Genomic DNA, 20,825 nt, shown 5'->3' on the forward strand with positions numbered 1-20,825 from the left:
GGGCATAAGAATGCATCCATAGATATAAAATGTAACAGTGAAATCCTAATGTACTAACTATATCCACAGGGATACACAAGGAGAAACCATGAGCTGCAATAAACACAGAAAGTCATTAATTTGTTAGAGAATTCAGTCTACTTTTTTTGGCAACAAAAGGTTCAGTATCATACATTTAAAGACACAATCACTTTTTCCTTCCCACACCTAACACTTTTAATAATACTATAGTTATATATGAATTTACTGTGTGTGCAGGTTCTAATTCAGGTTGATAATTCCCTTCTATGCTTAACAGGGTGATAATGGTGTTAACCTAAATCATCTTTTATAACTTTCTTTAAGCATTAGAAGTCAGAAAATAGTTTTTAAAAGTCATAAACTGTGCTTTTACCAATATAAGCCCCTCTTTTCAAGAAAAACACATTTGGAAAGGAAGTGAATAATACAGTAGTGTTGCATCTGTTTGGTTGTGCAAGGGTCTTTGCTTATATTAATACATTTGTATGCATTGGAAAAAAGCAGATCATCCTTAAAAACACAATTAGAGAGCACAAACCAAGCATTCAGAATATTTTTCTTTGACATTTTAAAGGAAGCAACATACTTAAATAGAGATTATATTGTCCTGTTTTTCCACAATTTCTTATAAATCATTCCATTAAAGTAGCCATCCTGCTTTTATTGATCTAAACTCAATTTTAGTTTCTTTTAACTTACAAAAACTGTTATTAAGTCCCCTCCAGTGCAAGCATTTTCTCTATCTCATGCAAGTACCATTTGAACAGGGTTGGTGTCTTTTCTATTAGCAGTTATTCATGCATCTTTGCTTTCCATCAGGAAAGATCTAACTGACCAGAAAACAGGCAAATGCTTGAAATGGGGATTTTTGAGTAGATATTTGTAATAATGTAATGGATAACTTAACCAACTTATCCCATAGTATACATGCCTGACACCAAGGTGACAGTAATATCTGAGATGCTTTTGATTATAGATAATGGATTTCAGATCATCTATGGATTTACTCTGATTCTTTTTAATTGTTCATACATTTGCCCATTGGGGCAGTACAGCCAGCAGAACCAGGTTATGATTGTGGATATGTCTGCACCCTCTCAGGTGAACGTCTGTGCTCTGAGAAGGGTTGCGCCCTATCAGTAAACTCCATATTTCTCAGTGCTCACTTTCAATCTGCCTTAAAGCATGTCTAAAAACTATGCAAGTTCTTAAAATTCTCTCCCCTCTGCCAATGCTGACCTGCCACTGAGAGATGAGGCATGAAGACTCTTCTTAGTGCCAGACAAAAGATTTTGGAGAAGATTCAAGAGCTGACAGAAGTAGTGCCAGATCAATCCATACTGCAAGAGATGAGCTGTTTTGTACTTCTCTTGAAGGGTGCCAGCTGGCAGTGCACGTCTGCTGCAGAATTGCAGCTTCCTTCAAAAAATTTTCAAAGTGTGGTGTCTGGAAAGGAAGGTTCAAACTGCAAAGCACGTGCATCCTGAAGAGGCAGGAAATGTGAGATGTAAGGAGGCCCAAAAGGTCTGGGGGTTAGAAGTCAGCCCATCCAGTGATCAAACAACTCATGCTTATAATCTCTGAGCACCTGGCAGGGGTTGGCAGCAGCAGGTGGATGTGGATGGTTCCTTATAGTGCCAGAGCTGCCATGGGTGCAGCAGGGAAGGAGCAGTGTCAGAAGCTCTGTTTGTGGATTCCCTTCCTCCAGCACAAAGAAATCAGGACAGGAGTTCTTGACTCTGAGCCAGCAGACCAAAGTGATGTTTCTGTTCAGTCTGTCCCCCGTGGTGGGTTCTGCCATGGCAGGGGAGGCAATGAGCTGTCAACTCCTCACCACACACACTGCTGCATGTCCCAGACACAAGGGTGGCAGCAGGCAGGACCTCCTGGAAGGGCTTCCCCTGCACACCCTTCTGGCTGCACACTGGAGTTTTGAAAATGAGTCCTGTGTTTTCATAAGCAGAACCACTCTCCAACATTCACCCTGTCGTACTGGGTTTGTGCCACCCTGACTCAGTTGAATTTTCCCATAATATTGCAGTGAAATTACTCAAAGAGTTCAATTTAGCATACTTGACATGTGGGGATGATTATAGAAAAATCATTCTTTCAGCTCATGAACTGTTTTTAAATGTATCCTCCACAGTTTGCATAGAAACACAAACACTCTGAAGCTGCAGAAAGTCTAAATGTTGGTGGAGTAATAAGAGAAGCTGCTTCATATAGCCATCACTGCTGCAGTTCTGTTAACTATAATCTGGTAAACAAATATTGAAATTAATAAATAAATAATTAATTGAAATAAATTCCTAAGCAGGGTGCTTGTACAACTTACTAAAGTGCCAAAAATGTGTCTACTAACTCAATCCTTCCCATCTGTAATCAAAAATAGAAACAATGCAAGAGCAGGTCTAGGAAGATGAAGGGGATGAAGACAGATACTTGTTAAGCAGTTGCAGATCTAAACAGGTTTGTTTGAGAAAAGGCTTTTTGTCTTCTTCCTTGTCTTCTGCCTAGGATATTGTCTGAGTTAAGTGACAAAGAGCTTCAGTTCTTTCTTATCAAGTCTCAAGGCTGCAGTGGATTTTCTGAGAACCAGCACAGATAAAGGAAACCTTAACCTACCCAAACGTTAGCATTTTACACATCTGAGGTTAACAGGTAGATACTAAATTCCCCCATAAATGAAACAGCTGGAAATGGCCATCTTTTTTATGTGCAAAGAGCGCCTTGTTAGCAACGAGCACAAAAGTTCATATTCTCAGATGAGTCACTTTGCCTTACTCTTAAATTGCTGCTCATTTTCTTCCTGCATGTTGATTTATGAACTTTATAACCTACTGTTCAAAATTCAAGCTGTGTCCCCAGGATGCATTGCTATCAAAACCACTGAACGGGTAGTCTCCATTCATGTAGTGTTTAAAATATTGTTACTAAATAATAAGGCACCTTTCCTGTCTTTTGTTCCATTCAGGATTTTGGAGAAGACAATTCCCTCTACATCACCAAGGTAACAACTATTCACATGGGCAATTACACCTGTCATGCCTACGGCTATGAAGAGCTGTATCAGACCCACATCCTTCAGGTGAATGGTTAGTAAATGGCCTATATGACATTCCATGAAAACGTTTTCTAAGAAAAGTTGTGTGTTAACCTCATTCACACAGAGATGTGTAAAGTCACAGCCCAAATTATCTGTGCACGAGAGCAAATGCAGCTCGGGGTTCGCTCACTCGCGCTGTCACACAGGCAGTCAAAAATAAAAGTATCAAGGGGGCATGTGTATAATTACCTGGGCTTCAGAAGGTATCCTCACTGTAAAACAAGCTGTCAGTGACATTTCCATAGAGTTAAGAGCAGTGTTTCCAAGCATCTCTTGAAGTAATTGCTACTTTCGTCAACAGAAGTGTTGCCTCAATAATTTCTTCTTCCCGAAAATCATTTCTGTTGCGTGAAATAGCCCAGGATATTTAAATAAATATGGCAGTATTTCCAAAACCAGCTAACTCCCAGCTATATATCCAGAATATTACCTGGTTGTACTGAGCTTGGTTTGCTGAGGGCTATTTACACTGGCTCACTGGGTTGCAAAATGAGGGGAAACCATTTCACAGATGAGAGAATCACACAGTCCATATTCCAGCATTCTCGTTCACATCCGTCCCCTGGACCACATTTGTGCCTGGTGGAACTTCTATTCAGGTGCTCACTGTCTTTCTCCTGACCTCAAACTCACTCAGTCAGATTTAGTTTAAAATTACATTAGATTAAGCCAGCATTTCATCAAGGGACCAGCCCACAGAATATCCACCTCCCTACCAGCAACCAGCATTTTCCAACTTTAGACCCATTTTTACATGTGCTGATGATGCCCAGCAGTGTCTCCAGAACAGGGGACAGGGTCACCCATTACTAACTCTGGGTACATTCTGATGTACTCTGGTATGAAAGTATTTATTTTTAAGGAAAATTCAGTTACTTTATTACAGAATATATGTATTATAAAGAAAATTAATATTTAGTCCTTTCTCTAGGTGTGTGCAGACCTGCACAAAGGAGAGCTTTCAGCTGGTAAGAGCTGAAAATCAACACACAAGTTAATAGCGAGAGGAAAAAGAGTAAAGAGGGATATTTATGCACTTTAAGAAGAGCTGTGGTTGACATGAGGTTTTGTTTTGACTGCAGCTCAGGTCTGCTGGACGTGTGTAAGTGCTCCCCCCCACTACAGCGAGTACCTGAAGGAGAGCATGAAGTATCTGGTTGATCTGAATGAAAGCTGACTTAATGTCTCTCCATAATAATTTGTCATCTTTTGAGAGAGTAAACTGTAAATCTCAGCAGTGTGGATAACTAAGTTGTGCATGCTGCAGCTGAGAAAATAGGTTTCCTTCCTCAAAGTGCTGTTTGTTTGATGAATGGCAGTTGAAAGAAAAGCCAGCTAACAACTTAATCCTATGTCTATTATGTGATGTATTATGACGCCTGAATGGAGTTTAGTTGGCAGACAACAATATAGACTTTATCATCACTAAGACTAGAGGGCCCAAAGGCTTTGAAACTTAAACCAGAACGAGAGGAAAGCTGGATGGAGTGTGGGGAGGAGGAGATCTGTTCCACACTCACGCCTGCCACTTAGATTTAACTTGTTGTTGAAAGACCACATTTTCTTTTTAAGTGGAAGTTTCATACCATAGCTGCATGGGGGTTTTCTTACTAAAAGAAAAATGCTGTTATACAAAAACCACTGTCTATGTGGGCTTTTTAATGTGTTATATAGTCACTAAATACAGAATAAAATGCCTTACATTCTGGTATCAACTCAGGCTTGCTAGAAAACATTGCAGGGTCTAGAAATCTTTGTCTTACAGCATCTGATATTCCCATGTGAGCCATTGGGCTTTGCAAAGCTGGGTTTTTGCAGTTCTTGATGTGGCTGGCTGGCTGCCCACATCACTAAATTTCCTCCTTTTCTGCCTGTGGCACAGTTTCCTCCAGCAACTGATGCAGGGGTGACAGCCCTGATGGCAGGACAACATTGTTTGCCTTCAAATGCATTGGAGGGTTTCCCAAGGCAGAGCCCTTCACAAGGAAACCTCGGGTTTTAGTAACTGAAAGAACAAATTGAGGAATTTTTCTTGACAGGAGTAGAGAGAAGAAACTGAGCCAAACTGAGTTAAGATGCTGAGAATCTAAGTGTAGTTGATGGGCTCTGTTCAGCACTGGGGCTTTTCTCTGTCTGTCTGTATCAAACTAAAAACTCCATCTTCAGCATGGGAGGGTTTTGTTGCTTTCCTGTGTTGGACTAAAATGGTAAGAGAATGTGACAGAACCAAATCAGCCAGAACTTGGGTGTATGTGCTTGCCTGTCTCCTCTAGGGAGGCACTGATCTACTTTCAACATCAAAAGCATGGTGGGTTTTTATTTTATGAAAATTATCAGAATTTTTCTTTTCACACCTCCCAAGTTTGTCTGTTGGGAGAGAACAGAGAAAGAAGAACCAACTGGAAGTAAACAGGTTTATCCCTAACTCTTCCCAAGCTTGCTGTGTCTGTACAAGCAGGTTCTAATTTTTAGACTGTTCTTCAGTTAATTCAGTATTTTCAAAGCTGCAGTAACTCTTCCAGCATCCTAAGATCCTTTTTTGTACCACCTGGGCCCTGTTTTACTTTTCCCACTGAGAAACAACAGTCCAGCTCTTAAAAGAATCTGATCCTACTTACATGTGCTCTCTTAATCTGCTTTTATCCAACATATTAGATGCTCTTTATTTTTTTCTTTGCCTCTTTTTAGAACATGACACTAGCTTCTTACATTGATTAGGTAATAAAGAAAATAAGGAAATATAAGCTTAAATAGAAAGTTTGCAGCCCAATATTCACAACATTAAAAGGTTCTGAGATTTGGAGCTCTACTACCGCTCAACTGCTGAATGCTATGCAGTGTTTCCCTTTGTACCAGCTGGTTCAGGATATCCCAAATAAGATGGTTAGATCCAGATGCTTATTTTGGCAAGCAGAGGTGAGAATCCTCTTAGGCAGAAAATGTGAAGATCACCAGGTGAATGCCCTGACGTGCTGGCTCACATCTGGGCAGGAAGCATGAAGCACATGTGAAATGCAGCCTGTTTGATGTGAGAGGTTTGGTTGAGTTCATCAGTCTTAGGACTCACAGTTACTAGTAAAATTTGAGTCAGTGTATTTATACAGCTTGCCCTTAAAATCTTCTTTGGAGGAAAAGAAAGTGCTGAAAGGCAATATTTAAACAGTTTAAGAACAAAAAGTTCATCTTGCATTCTGGTATCTTTGATCAGGAGAAGCCAAGAACAGTAGGAAAATTATGTTCTCTCCCATGTATGGATATTGCTTGGGAAATGTGTACAGCATACACTAGCTGTAGAGAGGAAGCAGTTTATCACTTTCAAGAGGAAAGAAGAGGTGCTGAGGATAAAGGATCTCATAAAATAGTAATCAACTATGAAAATTGATAGTTGGCAAATCAAGAGACTGCTGAGTGTAGGGCATCATTTTCCTTGGTCCTTGCACTCAGGAAAACAGCAGAATAAATCAGAATATTGTATTCCTTGAAAACAGTTTTAAAAAAGCTGTTTGATCCTCAGCCCAATTATAAGAGTCCAATCAGACAAATTTTCCAGTAAGCAAGATGTTACAAACATGGATGTTTCGTTAATGTGGCTTTTCAGGAGAAAACATAAATGCTGCAAACTCCTTTCATATCATAAATGGAAAGAGTAAAACATCTCAAGTAAATGATTAATCTGTTAATTATTGCTACACCCTGGAGTATAGAGCTCCTACAGCAGCAATGAATGTCTTTGGGCCTTGGTGCCACCATCTGTGCTCATCGTGTGCTTTATCACCTGAGCTGTTTTATAGTAATGAATTGGTCTGCTCACAAGTGAGGTGCTGCTCAGTATGCAGTAGTAGGCAATCTACCCAATCTCATGCTTGTTTCAATGCCCTTTTTTTCCTACTTTGCTTAAGATAATGGCGTTTTTATATTGCCCTTGGCTGCAGACACAGTAATGGTTAGCAGTGATATATATTCACCAAGGGAAAAAGCAAAGGGTAATCCATATATCCCAAAGTCTGGAACTGAAATCTGTGCAAGTTTAATGTGCTTACCTGGAATGTATTAATTTGTAGCAAGGACAATAAAAATACATTCTGCAGTTTACTGTTATCACAAAGCATTTGTATGCAATAATTTACCTGTGCAGTGAATTATGTAAGACAAGGGAGAAGAAATAAAAAGTTTAAAAATAGAAGGAGAAGGAAAATGATAAGAGAGGAGGAATGGAGGTGCAGCACATCTTTTTTGTAGGTGAAAACAAACAGTTTCCTTATTAATCACTCTCGAAAAGACACCTTGCTATAATTTTAAGTTAATTTTCATACAGAGCCTTGATTCAGTGTCTAGGACCTGTGAGCTACCTTTGGCAGTATAAATCTATTCTGTTTTCAGCCCTGAAGGTAAAATAGGTGGTTTATTCATGTGCAGACTATCAAGGTGTGAGGTAAAAACCTGAGAGATGAAAGTACAGTCTGTTTGGTGAAGAGGTGCCCTGATTCTGGGGAGCTGATGGCCATGGCCATCCTGGGAAGCGCTGACACAGGTGCCCAGATGAACAGGAAAACCTAAAGCAAACAATAATAAGTAAGTAACAACCCATAATGTTTTTGAGAGCATTAAATAGGTGATGACTGGGATGGGCTCTGTCTCTGAGAGCTGGCAGGTGAGAAGAAGACACTTGGCTTGGAGTAAAATTGCTCTGATGCCTTTGGCCATGTGAGATCTCTGCCAAGTCAGTTGATTTCACCAGGATTTGAGAATCAGACCTCCTTGGATATTGTAAATCTTCTTCCTCTACATTTGTAGGAGGCACACTGTCTTTCTAAATAAATCATGTAGGCTTTCAATGGAGCTCACTTACTAAATCATTTCATTCAAAAAATGTTACTAGTAGCAAGCAAATCATAGGTAAGACAAGCATTGAGTGCAGGACCTTCATAAAATTCTGTCAAAGTAGACAAAAATTACTACCTTTATCCAATCATCCCTGGAGACACTCAGAGAAATTTAAATTAATTTTCTAAGGTACTGATGAAATGAGGAGCTCCTGACTCTCAGTCTTATTCTGCTGAATTGCTGGGGCACTGACTCCTAAATAGAACAGGGATGGTTCCAACAGCTGCCAGCATCTCTGGCAGCAGGTCCCTTCCCCTGCTTGCCTTCCCCTTGATCTGGCACCTCCTGAAGTCAGGAGGAACTGCAAACCCAACAGTAATGGGGGAAAGAGAAGATAAAATGCTCCTAAATGCTTTTATTTAGAAATTGAAAACTCAATAAAACAAACCTCGTCTTTTTGGTAACCCCCTGATTAAAAAGTTTTTGCATGATATTTCCTTCACTGCCCTACACCTTACAACATCTTTTCTTCTCAAGGAAATAGAAGACAGGGAGCTAAACCCACAGGTCCAGTGCAGAGGTGCAGTTCAAAGCCATTCCTTTACTAGAAGTCCCTCTTTTTTTCCCTCTGCAGTTGGCTGTAGGTATTTTCTCTCAGATTACACTTCAACAATCTCTCGCTTTTAAAGCTATAAACCCTGAGTAGACTTGAGGGCTTTCTGTCATGGCTGATTCCAAGCTGACAACTCAGCCCTGGTTCACGCTTGGCAGTTGGTGCAGAAAACAGAAGTGAAATACATCTCTCTCTGGTAAGGCCCATAAAAAAATAGATACAGAAAGATGGGAAGTGTATGCTAGTGAATGCATTTATTTAAACTATCCCCACATGGATATATAGACATATAACAAGCTGCAAACCCAGATTTCATTTTATTCTAAAGCAATTGTTAAGACAATTTAATTTTGATAATCATGGAGCCTAATGATGCACTATATAAAAACAGAGCAGTGAGTTAGATACCTTAAGCCAGGGATTTCCAGAAGTTTATTGTTAAATCATTCAGGCTTTCTTAAAAGAAAGCCAAACACAACCCACAAATTTTCCTGTCTTTCACCAATGCCACTAACAGTTATTCATTTTTCTTGGGGAAGAAGTTGGGCTCCCCACATATCACATCCACATTGGACTCTGCCCATGGTTTTACAAAACTGTGCAGCTTTCGGCAGCTACATCATGAATCCCAAAATCTCCTAATCTGGTACAAAAGTTGGCTGCTTCATTGTGAAATATAGATACCATCAGCCACGGTATGAGACATCCTCACATTTCCTTTTATTTTTCCCTCGAGGTGAAAAACTCTCACTGGTATCTTTCACTGATGTTGCAATATTGCAAATATTTTTGAAAGTACATGAGTAAATTGTTAAGAAATAGTTAATGGGTGGTATTAAGCCTTGTTGGTTTGAGCAGTGAAGGCAACATGATTGAAAATCAATTAACATCTCTGAAATTGTAATATAATTAGTAGTTCTGCCAATTGAGTGTATTAAATAGTTCAGAAGGGCCTTCGTGAAACGAGGTAAGTCATGTTTTGAAAACCTCTCAGTGAAAAGAAGTAATTGATAAACAGTTCATTTGTTCAGAATAAGAGCTAGTGAATACACAGGCTACTTCCTGATGGATATTCAGTTAAATACTGAATATTAAGTTACTTCTCGTAGGCAAGAACTCAAATTCCCTCCTAGATTCAGTGAAGATCTGAAGTTTATACTTGTCTCAGTTTTGAAAGACAGGTGTCTGCTAAGGAAGGCAGAAGCCCCCCCTTGAAGTGGCAGATATAACCCCTTTTCCCTCTAAGTTATTGTATTTTGAAATCAAGGGCCTTTAGGCGAAGATGTGGGAAATAGGAATAACAGTTCTTTACTCTATATATATATATATATATATATGTATATAACCAGTCAAACAAAACAACAACAACTATGGCAGTAACAGCAAACACAAACCCAGTCCCAGCCTTCTCGGCTGTCGGGCCCTTTTCCCTCGGGTGCAGTTCCGCTCGCAGCCGGCAGGGGCGCTGGCGGCTCCCGGTGAGCAGGGCAGGTGCGATGGTTCCCCCGCGGCTGCAGGGGGCGCTCCGGAGCGAGCTCGGGGAGCACGCGGCACCGGTGCCCCGGGATCCCGGGAAGGGATGGAACAAAGGCTTCACAAACCCCTGGGCAGCCGATCCCGGACTCTCGGGAACGGCAGGCTGGAGCGGCAGGCTGGAATGGCAGGCTAGAGCGGCAGGCTGGAGTGGCAGGGACGAACGCAAATCCCGGGTGGCAGGCGAGATGTATCCAGATGGGAAAACCCCACGGAGGCCCAGGCAGGCAGGGCGAGCAGGGCTACAGCGTAGCGAAAAACTCGAAGCAGCAGCGGGGCAGGGCAGCCACAGCTCGGCCTCCAGCAGGGCAGGGAAAGCGGCTTTTGGGGTCCCGGCGTTGCTTCCAGCAGAAAGAAAGAACGGCCAAAAAGAAAGGAGCAGGAGCTCCTTTCTCTGCAGCTTCTCTCTCCGGACGCTCAGAGCAAACTGACCCCACACCCAGGTGTAGACAAAGGAGTAGCCAGGCCCGCCCCACTTCCCTTTTTGTCTTTCTTAAGTACAGCTATTTGTCCCCTAGCAACATGCATATGGGAGAAAATTCCTTTAACAGGAAAAAACTAAGACTAAACTAAAACCCCAACAATACTTTAATTCTTAAATATGTGAGTACCCACCTTAGGTCTTAATCCAACTATTAAGTTCAGTTAATTACTCAATGAAAGCAAGAACAGTCTAAATGCAAAATTGGATCTCAAGGTTGCTCCCTGGCATTGGTATATTAGTTTACTCTTTTCTGTTACAGAATTACAGGATCACAGATTGGTTTGGGTTGGAAAGAATCTTAGACACTATCTCATTCCAATCCCCTGCCATGGGCAGGGACACCTTCCACTAGACCAGGTTGCTCCAAGCCCTGTCCAACCTGGCCTTGAACACTTGCATGGATGTGGCATCCTCACCTTCTCTCATATGCCAGTGCTTGGAAAATTACTGTTTTCTATTTTCTGCCCCCAAAGTCAAGCTGTAGAGAAATCATTCTTGTAGCTTGCACTGATAGCCAGACGGAGCTTATCTTGCTGGTTCTCAGCTCAGAGCCCCTCGTGGGACTGCAGGACAGCAGCAGCTCTCAAGCCCTGGCATGGGGGTTTCAAGTCCCCAATTCCTTGTTTCCCGCAGTGCCGCCAGTGATCCGCGTCTACCCCGAAACGCAAGCGCAGGAGCCGGGCGTGTCAGCAAGCCTGAAATGTCACGCTGAAGGCATCCCTAATCCCCGAATTACCTGGCTAAAGAACGGCATTGATATCATGCCAAAACTATCCAAACAACTATCGCTCCTCGGTAAGAACAGAATTTTGATTAATTAAAGTATTGTAGACAGGGATTACAGAGGATTATTTTGCACTTTAAACCAGAAGTTCTTGTACTTTGCTAAGCCACAGTTGTTGGAAATCATGTTATAAAACCCCTTTTTTTCCCTTTTATCTCTTTCTCCTGTGAATTTCCCAGGAAATGCACTATTGATTGATGTAAGTGGTAATGGCATTCTGTTCAAAGACAGCCTGTCTGTTTCTTCACTGCCTTGCTTCTTGTGTACGGCACAGCAGAAAAGAAACGCATCAGATTATTTGAAGAGAAATTTATTAAATTATTTGTTCAGGTCTAAGCCCACACTGGATGCAAGTCAGCTGAGAATCAGTCTGCCATTCAGCCCTGCTGAAGGAATCGGGCTCTTAATTCCTCTTGGTCCATGTTCAAATGAGGGTGCAACAGGCACAGCAAAAGGCAAAAGTATTTATTTGTAGTTTTCTGTGTAAAAATATTAATCCCATCCTCAACACATGCCCCAGTCTGGCTTTGGTGGATTGTAGCCCTCAGCCTGTGTTGGTAGCACAGGTATCCCTGCATGTCACATACAATATCTCAATATGTTCCAAAGGTTTTAGGCAGTGGTCTCACTGCAAAAAGCAAAACAGTAGGAAGAACTGTAGAGAGACCCCTTTAAACCGAAGGTTTTGGTGATCTGATGAAAAACAGTTTGCAAAATTGAAATTAATTTCTCTTCACTAAAGCCAAAGCCTTTTTCTAACAAGAATAATAAATAAATGAAATGTAATTTATTGTTTGACGTGGGATTGTTCTTTGTTCTCTTCTGGTGTGGAGTGTGTACGTGCTGATGGAAAGGACAAGACATCGGCTCCCATAAGACTCCCCAAAAACCTCTAGTTAAATAGGGGGAAACACAGTGGGGTGGAACCACCCAGTTGAGCCATCACCGGGCAGCTATGGCACTGGAAGACAACTAAGGCAGGGAAAGCAATTAGCAGCAGTGAGGAGCACTTTTTATGAGTGTCTCTCTTACAGCAAACGGAAGTGAACTTCATATCAGTAGTGTTCGGTATGAAGACACTGGTGCCTACACCTGCATTGCTAAAAATGAGGTGGGAGTGGATGAGGACATATCTTCCCTTTTCATCGAAGATTCAGCGAGAAAGACCCGTAAGCTCAATTTTCCATGTATCTGTTTCTTTAAATAGTGTTTGAATGTAATGATATACATGTAATTTGATAGTTCAGGCTATTGCATGCAGTCAGTTGGATCCTACATAAGGTAATGACAGTTCAGACTGCACTTTGATCAGAAGATTGGACACTTTTTGGGGTAGGAATCATGCAGACAAGGTAAAATCTTGTCCAGGGAGATGGTGCCTTTCATGTGCCAGAAGTATACCAGGTGTGTGATGGGTAACAGCGTTATTAGAGTAACAAATTAACAATAGTTTCAGATATCAGGGAATCCAAAATGTAATATTTTGTCAAATTTTATAAATCTCATTGATTTCTGTGCAAGACTTCTTTTGAAGACAGTTACCAGTCAAAGTTCTCGAATATTTAGACGTCTGAAAAATGTTGTGATTAAACTATTTATTTTACCTGTTTTTGCATCACTGACTGGCAAAAGAGGTTTCCCTCAGTGTGAAATTATCTTCCACCTGGAAGACAAATACTCTCCCAGCTACTCTTCCCACATCTCCTATAGGAGTGCAGCTGTGTTATCTTGACCACACTGACCCCAAAACACAATCGCTGAAGGAGGTGATCAGTTGCCCCAGTAGAAAAGTTTCCAGAGGCCTGATCCTTCCTAGTTCTGCCATCTTAACTGCTTAGGAGATTGCCTGGGTTTATTGGTGATGCTAAAAGTCTAGGTGCAAATGGGATTTTTGCTGCTTTTCTGGCTGCAAATATAGAGCGAGAATTGGTAGCTAAGTTACCCATAAATATGGGCTCTCAAGGAGAATCTTTGGAAAATATATTCTATTTCTCATTAACTAGATTTATGTACTCTTGTTAATATTGGTCGTTTTCCCTTGAATACTTGAGCAAGGGAAATTGCAGTATGTTGAGAAATAATTGGATCTATCTGGAACAGAAATTCAAATGCAGGTGTACTTTCAGAGCTTATGTGAATCCTGAAAGAGAATGCAGTTGCATGAAGTTCCAAGAAAAAGCGCAGCCAAGGGTGTAGCTGCTGTAGCTGCCAGTCTCAGGCTTCTTCTGAAAGATGTTGGTGGACCTGGCAGTGCTGGGTTAATGGTTGGACTCAATGATCTTAAAGCGTTTTTCCAACATTAATGATTCTATAATTCCATGTTGTGTTTCCTCATTGAACCTGCACAGAAAATCACAGGCTGTACCATACCTCCAGCTGCATTTGAAGGTAACAGCTTCTCTTTAGTAGGTCACTGATGTTTGAACAGCTGCCTTCATTTCAGGAAGGATTTTTCCCATGTCAAAGTTTCTGAATTGTCTCTAGAAGGAGCAAATGTGTTTAGAACTCTCTGTCTTTCCTGGTATTTTATTTGAATGAATGTTACAAAATTTTCACCAATTAAACAGTTCATGTAAACATGAGTATTTATTCAGTTACTTGCTACAATGAAAGTTTTGACATTGTTTTGTTGTTTTTTTTTCTTTTCCTGATTATTTTCTGGCTTTCCCAATATTCTGATGCTGCAGTTGCAAACATACTGTGGCGAGAGGAAGGTACTGCAGTAAAGTTCTTTTGTCGTAGTGATAATGTGCTTGTCTGCTTTAATAATTCTGTGATGGGCCATTCTCCACTGACTTGCCACTAACCCTATCAACTTTCACAGTTACCAGATTAAGTACAGACCAGACATTTAAAAGCTAAGTTCTTCAAATTAGAGATGTCACTCTTGTACCTATAACTTCTTGCATTTTCCCACTATGAAATAATAGATTACCATAAAATATATAAAAATATGAATCTTTATATACTGCCAGAAGTGTGATCAGCCTGAGATTCTCGAGCTGCATTAGCAATCACACAAGTGTCAGAAGTGCTCCCAAATTACCATAATTGAACAAGTAAGGCATAAATTCAATATACTGCATTTTATGCAAGCAATTCAAGCTCTTCCTCTTCAGTAGCATGTATTGATGTTTTCTAGGTAAGCAACAGAAATTTTGTTCTTGACTGTTAGGCAAAACAGAAATCCAAACCACAACAGGTTTTCTTCCCTCTATCTTTTGAATCGATGCAGGGTAAAGGTTGCCCAGTTTCTCCTTGTTTTAATTGGCAGTTAAGATCTCTAGTTTGATCAAAGTTACAGTGTGCCCTCCACAAGGTCAACAACTGTTTATCTTGGAAGCCAAAGTAGGAAAAAACCCATCCTGAGCATCTAATTGACTCAACGATATTACGGAGGCACTTGAATGAAAAATCCCCTGATTTTGTACATGCTTGTGCTGTCGTAATTTCCAAAACACCCAGTAAGAAGCATCATGCAACAGCCCCAGGGGCTCTCACACAGGTTGTCCATCTGCCTCTGTAGGTGTGGAGCCCAGGTATGTGGAGGGGACCCTGTGACATTGGGCTCCTGGAGGGCTGTGAGCAGGACATCCACTCACTGGAGGAAGGTTCTGGGGTTGAAACCGAGGTGTAAAACAGTTCTTGCGTCTGCCAGCTGCGTATGAGGCAGCTGAGACCTTGGTGTCCTTCCAGCTGTGTGGGAAAGTTTGCTGCGCAGTGAAAAATTGTTCTCGGCCAGATCCCCCTGCCCCCTGCAAACACCCGAACTCCCTCACGCTGCTTGTCCAAGAAGGGCTTCAGGCTCACTCTGCTTTTGGAGGGTGCAAAAGGCCCCTTTGTAAGTAGTGCCTCCAGGTACCCAAAACAATAGCTGGGCTTCCTGCCCTCAGCATGAAGCTTTCTGGGTAGCTTGGGCTTGGCGCAAAGGATTTCAGGGGCAGAAGGAAGGTGCCAGGGTGTGGTGACCGAAGCAGCCTGGTCCAGGTGTGCAAACACCTGGTGCACGCTGTTGGTGCCACTGTTGGCCACAGACACATAGCAAGTACACTAGTTTATTTCTAAGGTCCCTTCCAACCCAAGCTAAATGCAGCTCGCTGGAGGTCAGAGAGGTGGTGCAGTCACCTAGGATAGCTCCCCAGCACTTCTTCCCAAATACCCCACCTGCAGGTGTCTGGTGCAGGGCTGTGAGGAGTCTTCACTGCTGACATTCCTGTAAATGGCATTATTGGCACTAAGAATTGCTATATCTACTTGGAAATGAAATCTCTAATGCATCTCTCATCAGTCCAGCATCACCTGCATGGTGCTCCATGGCTGTTTATATACAGTGTCCCTTACGCTCCTTTTTAAAGAAAGCAGTTGGATAATCCTACCAGATGTAGAAGTAGAGTAATATTTAAAGAACAGCTGAGAAGTTGGTTGCAGAAAGTCTTCTTATAATTTTGCTAAATAAATGGACTTACTGCTTATCAACCTTGCACATTTTAAATAAAAGTATGAGCAATGTTGAGGCAAAACATGGCCAGTAAAACAGATTTGCTGTTGATGTTCCTAAACGATTCAGTATCTGTAGATCAGGTTTATTACCCTGCTTTTCTTGTTCTGTAGTATTTCATGGACACATTCATTCTAGAACATACTTCAGCATGTGAAATCTTGGCACAGAGAAAGCTGGAAGACAGGAATGGTATTTTTGGTTTTACATTTTAATGTATTCTTTCAATTCCTTACTATGTGCAAGTAGCAATATTAACAAATGCATTGGTAGATTTGAGCTCCTTTAAAATGATCACAACCTCATCCCCCCAAGGTTTGGAGTAATTAAAACCTTGGGGAAATACCTAAACAAAATATGGTACAGAAAAAACTTTTGCTGCAAGTCAAACTTTTAACATAAGTATTTGGTCATTTTAAAAGTCAGTCTGTCAGTTTGTTCTCAAAACCTTTCAGACCACGCACAAGCAAAGCCTCAAGAAATGAGTGCACATAGGGCAACCAGCCAGTTAAACCTGGGGCTGGAAGTATGTGCAGTATTTACTTATACAAATAGTTTTTAATTTTGTCCAGAGAAAACCATGAGTCGCCCAAATGTAAAGCAGAGATTTGTTTTCATGCCAGTGTTCATTTCTGTAGCGAGCACTGCTTGCTTAATACCCGGAGAAAAGGAGCATTTCATGCCAGCAGGCAATCAGCAGTTATGTGAATGTATGGACTTAAAAAGCTGAAAGCCTTTTCATTACCAAATTTAATTTCTAAAATACTTCCAAGTATTTAGATTAAGTTGAGGAAAATTATTTAATTATCAGATCAGAAGAGAGTATTCCATGGTGAAAAATTTGCCCTTTGATCTCAAAGGAGGGATGTATAGATGTACACTGATGGAGACGCTGTATTTTTGAAATAAGCTCTTGTTGATATCAGGTGTCCTCCTGAAGTTTTTTTTGTTAGAGCCAACTTATCTGGAGTGGATCAAATAAGAACTGGTATGTTTAGGAAATCCTCATTCTTAATTTTTTTTTTTAATACTAGGGTTTTTTGCTATACAGATGAGGTATGCTGCCTTTCATAATGCCTTTAGTTTTTGAACTAGTTGTGTCATCTAACCTGAAATGTCCTCAATTCAAAAGAAAAAGAAAAAACCTCCTGATTCTCCTCATTAGTCCCCCAGTTCCCAATTTAATACCTGCCTCACTACTGTAAAAAACAAAATACCCCATTGCCCACCTCTGTTCTGAAATAATTCCCAATTCCCAGCACTAAGTAGGTGCAGCAGTATAATCAAAAATTGAGTCTGTTTTACTGATGTCCATGAGATTGTTTAGGATGTACCCCAACCAAGATTTGGCAAATGTTTCATGAGTCACAATAAAACACCTAGCTTGTCTAGTAAAAAACCTGCTTGGTCTAAATATCAGTGTGAAGATCAATCTCTGGGAAAAAAGGTGGTTTAATTTAAATTGACAAGCTTTTTTTAAAAAAGAGAGTACCTGAATGCTCTCAATAATTTGTAGTATATTTTAATCAGTCTGCAGAAAAACTTGGACTCATTTTACTGCAAGATAAGTAGTGAAACTTGCCAAGTCTCTGACTCTAAACCTGCTGGGGTAAAAATTTTAATCGAAGTATATTTGTGGGTAATTAAGGTCTTACTTCCTAAATACACCCTCATTGTAATAGGATCATCAGACAAAATCACGCTACTCTTGTGCATGAAAATAATAAGTACCTTCACAGTAGTCATAATTGATTGCCTGCCTCTTTTCACTTCTTAGGATTAAAATCCTTTACCCATGGAATATGTACATTCATTCCAGGCCAGGGTCAAATTCTGCCCTCTGACGTGTTCACTCAATTCCCACTAAAGCAGGTGGGAGTTGTGTGGATGCTGGGAGCACAGGTTTTGGTCCAAAGTGCCTGAATGAAATGTTTTACCAATATACTTGGGGAAAAAATTACCCTTAGTCCATGAAATAACTCTTGATGGAGCTTTGTTAGCTTTTTTCCTACATGCATGATCCTGCTCTGTGGCATCACATTTGAGGATCACAGTTCTTGTACCCACCTGATGCCCTAACTGGGGGATTTCTGTGCTATAGTTTAGACACTCAATTTGAACCTTGTCAGTACAGCAAACACCACATGCTGACACATTATACTCTGAAGCGACTTACTTGGCATCAAAAGAAGGGGGCTTAGCACCAAAAAAACCCTTCTAGCCTTACTAAATACGTGTTTTACAAATTTTCCAAAAATGCATTTGTCCAAATTATCCATATTTTTACTGTCAAGTTTCCTGTGATGATTTAGATCTCAATGCTGCAAACAGTTAAGAAATGTGAGAAACTCTATCTCTGTGAGCAGCATTTAGAGGTGCCACCACAGGACCAGAAAAGGGTATTTTTAACACTGAACACTGTTCAGAGCCATAGAATGGGGACTTTATTTCTCCATGGGAAAATGGAATTAATTAGAAGATACAAATTATAGTATCACCATATCGTTGGCAGATAAAGTACACTATCAACACTACTAGGGGTGACAGTGGTCATTGCAAACATTTACTGGTGGTGGTATGAAAAAATAGAATGAATGGATCTTTGAAACTAGAGTGTTTGAAAAGATCCTGAATATTTCTTAAAGATCTTGTCACTGCTATTCCATGTAGCATGACAGAAGTGATAAAATACAATTTCCTAAAGGCAAAGCAGTGACAATCAGCCAGTTTTCCAAATGTCTTGAAATACCCCAGTTGGATAAATGAGGGCTAATGCGATGCTGAACTACTCCATATTTGTGAATTACAGTTTGCAAGATTTCAAAAATGTATTTATTTTGGTGGCTGTAGTTAGTTCTTTCACATAGTTTAAGAAAACAGAGAAATCTATATATTTTCATTCATGGAAACAGATGCTAAACACTTCTATTTAACATCACAGTTACCAGCGGTCAAGTTGCTTGTGACAGGATGACCTTCACTTTAACTAAAGCTTTTCTTTCAGTTCTCAAATTATTGTCAAGCTGTTTTTCATGAACTCATAGGAAAAAAACAAATTCATAATCTGAGGAGGGGTAGCAGTGCAACAGAGGGGTTTCTTGGGATCAAATCCTGCTTTGGTACCTATTAACAAGACCCAGCCATAGTTATTTGGGTACAACCACTGCCACCAAGGCAATGCATTTTTGAATGTGTCTGTACCTCTTCACTCCTTGAAGCCCTTGTTGTGACATAAAATTTGATTTTGTGAATGCTCCAGCTGCATCCAAATGACCAACTTTTATGGAAGGCAGATTTTGTTTGTCGGGAGAGGAGGATGCGTTCTTAAAAGAAGTCCTAACAGCTAGGGATACATACCAAAAAAAATACAACTCCTTCTTCTTTATCCCTCTTTAAGGCCTGAGTGTTGGGAATATGTTCTATGTCTTTTCTGATGATGGGATCACAGTCCTTCAGCCAAACGAATGTGAAATCCGGAGACATATGAGGCCTGAAGAGAGGATTTTCACAAGTTATGTAAGTCCTAAACCCAGCAGCTACAGCTGACAGCTGGGAAACTTTCTCTTAATCTCTTCAAAGGTTGTTATTGCTAAAGGACCCGTTTGCCACAGGGGTGTTGGGGCTTGGTGGGCTTCATGCAGCATCCCTGAGGTATAGCATCTTCTCTTGAAAATCAAGGGATCCACGTAACTTCTAAGGCTGACTTAGAAATGGAGGATTTACTGACACACTGAAGAGAATTTAGCTAGTTATCACATGAGCAAAGACTTTCATTTGTCCTGTTTGATCTGTTTACTTATCCATGCTCCAAATTTGTAACTGGGCTTTGGGGAAGGTACAAAAGTCAATAGCACAGAGATGTGCACATCATTCACTGGTGCTCCTTTTACTGATGCCTCCATAGGCAAAGAAGTGAGCTACTTTGGGCTACTTTCTGCTCTTTGGAAGTAGTTTGCCATGTTAAACTGCAGCAGGGAGGCAAATAAGAATGCCCAGAAAATGGTTGTGCCATGGAGGTCCTCTGCATCGTCTGCCACTGAAAGGGAGACTGCACTGTCTGTGTTTGCTGTTGGCACTTTTCTGTCAGCACTGAGTTTACCTAACCCTTGCTGTAGGAAATCACGAGGAAAATTTTTTCAGGTGTCAGGAATGTCAAGCACTGGCTCAACATGGCCAGTGGGATAACACGTGCCTGGAGGCTCTGTGAGGTCAGTGTTCTCAGTTACCTGTGTTAGGTACTCCTGCACAGGAACACACATCAGGTATATCTTCATGACACGGTCGGTTCTTGAAAAGCACAGGTGCTGAAATACATCCAGAAATGCTTTTTTAGTCACTCCTTTACTTAGTTTCTAATTTTTAAAAGGGAAAGTTGAGAATGTGGCTCAAGAATGTGGCTCTTCTGAAGAAAAGGGCTCAGTCTTGATTTCAGTTTTGGGAGGAATCAAAGGGGAGAATCACTCTCACGACCCCTGCAGGTTGGGTCAAGCTCTGCTGCTATGGGTCAAGATCATCTTACACATCTGTAGTAAATATTTTCTAAATCTCAGTAAATTCATGGTTGATACTGATTTTTTTTTTCCACTAGATTTTAATATACCTTAGAAGAAGTCCAGACTGATGCTCACCCCAAGGCTAATCCTTAACATGGACTTAATATTATTAACCCACACCCAAGCTGTTGCTTTACAAAGACAGAAATCCTGTGTTTCTTTTCCAAAGAACTGTAAATATTGAAGAGGTGGTTCTGGAAAAACAGATTGAAAAGAACAAAAGAGAGAAGGCACTTAAGGAAATAATGTCAGCACGTTGGTGCACATAAGAGGGATTTTTAATATCACTTGGCTGCTCTTCAGAGACACCTCTGGGGGATTCCTACAGATCTCATAGGGCCCTTCCCTTGGTCCAGGGAGGATTGACATTTATTTCCTCCCTTTTCCCTTTTACTATCTTGAGTGTTTG

The 20,825-nt window shown here is 40.8% G+C and overlaps 1 protein-coding gene across 6 annotated transcripts in view; it reads left to right on the forward strand.

Annotated features, from left to right (window-relative positions):
- The window catches only part of FSTL4 (follistatin like 4), a 226,010-nt gene that overhangs the window by 193,419 nt on the left and 11,766 nt on the right, over positions 1 to 20,825 (forward strand). For 4 of the 6 annotated variants that reach the window (XM_042014623.1, XM_042014626.1, XM_042014624.1 and 1 more), the window contains 5 exons: positions 2,996 to 3,116; positions 11,215 to 11,376; positions 12,400 to 12,534; positions 14,053 to 14,079; positions 19,261 to 19,379. In XM_042014623.1, coding sequence (XP_041870557.1) covers positions 2,996 to 3,116; positions 11,215 to 11,376; positions 12,400 to 12,534; positions 14,053 to 14,079; positions 19,261 to 19,379 — 564 coding nt within the window. The remainder of the gene's footprint in view (positions 1 to 2,995; positions 3,117 to 11,214; positions 11,377 to 12,399; positions 12,535 to 14,052; positions 14,080 to 19,260; positions 19,380 to 20,825) is intronic. The other 2 variants (XM_042014627.1, XM_042014629.1) reach the window with 2 other exon arrangements.

This window comes from Corvus kubaryi, unplaced genomic scaffold (assembly GCF_017639235.1).
Source record: "Corvus kubaryi isolate FWS band 111438036 unplaced genomic scaffold, C.kubaryi_AGA036_p1.0 split2-37374, whole genome shotgun sequence".
Taxonomy (NCBI): Eukaryota; Metazoa; Chordata; class Aves; order Passeriformes; family Corvidae; genus Corvus; species Corvus kubaryi.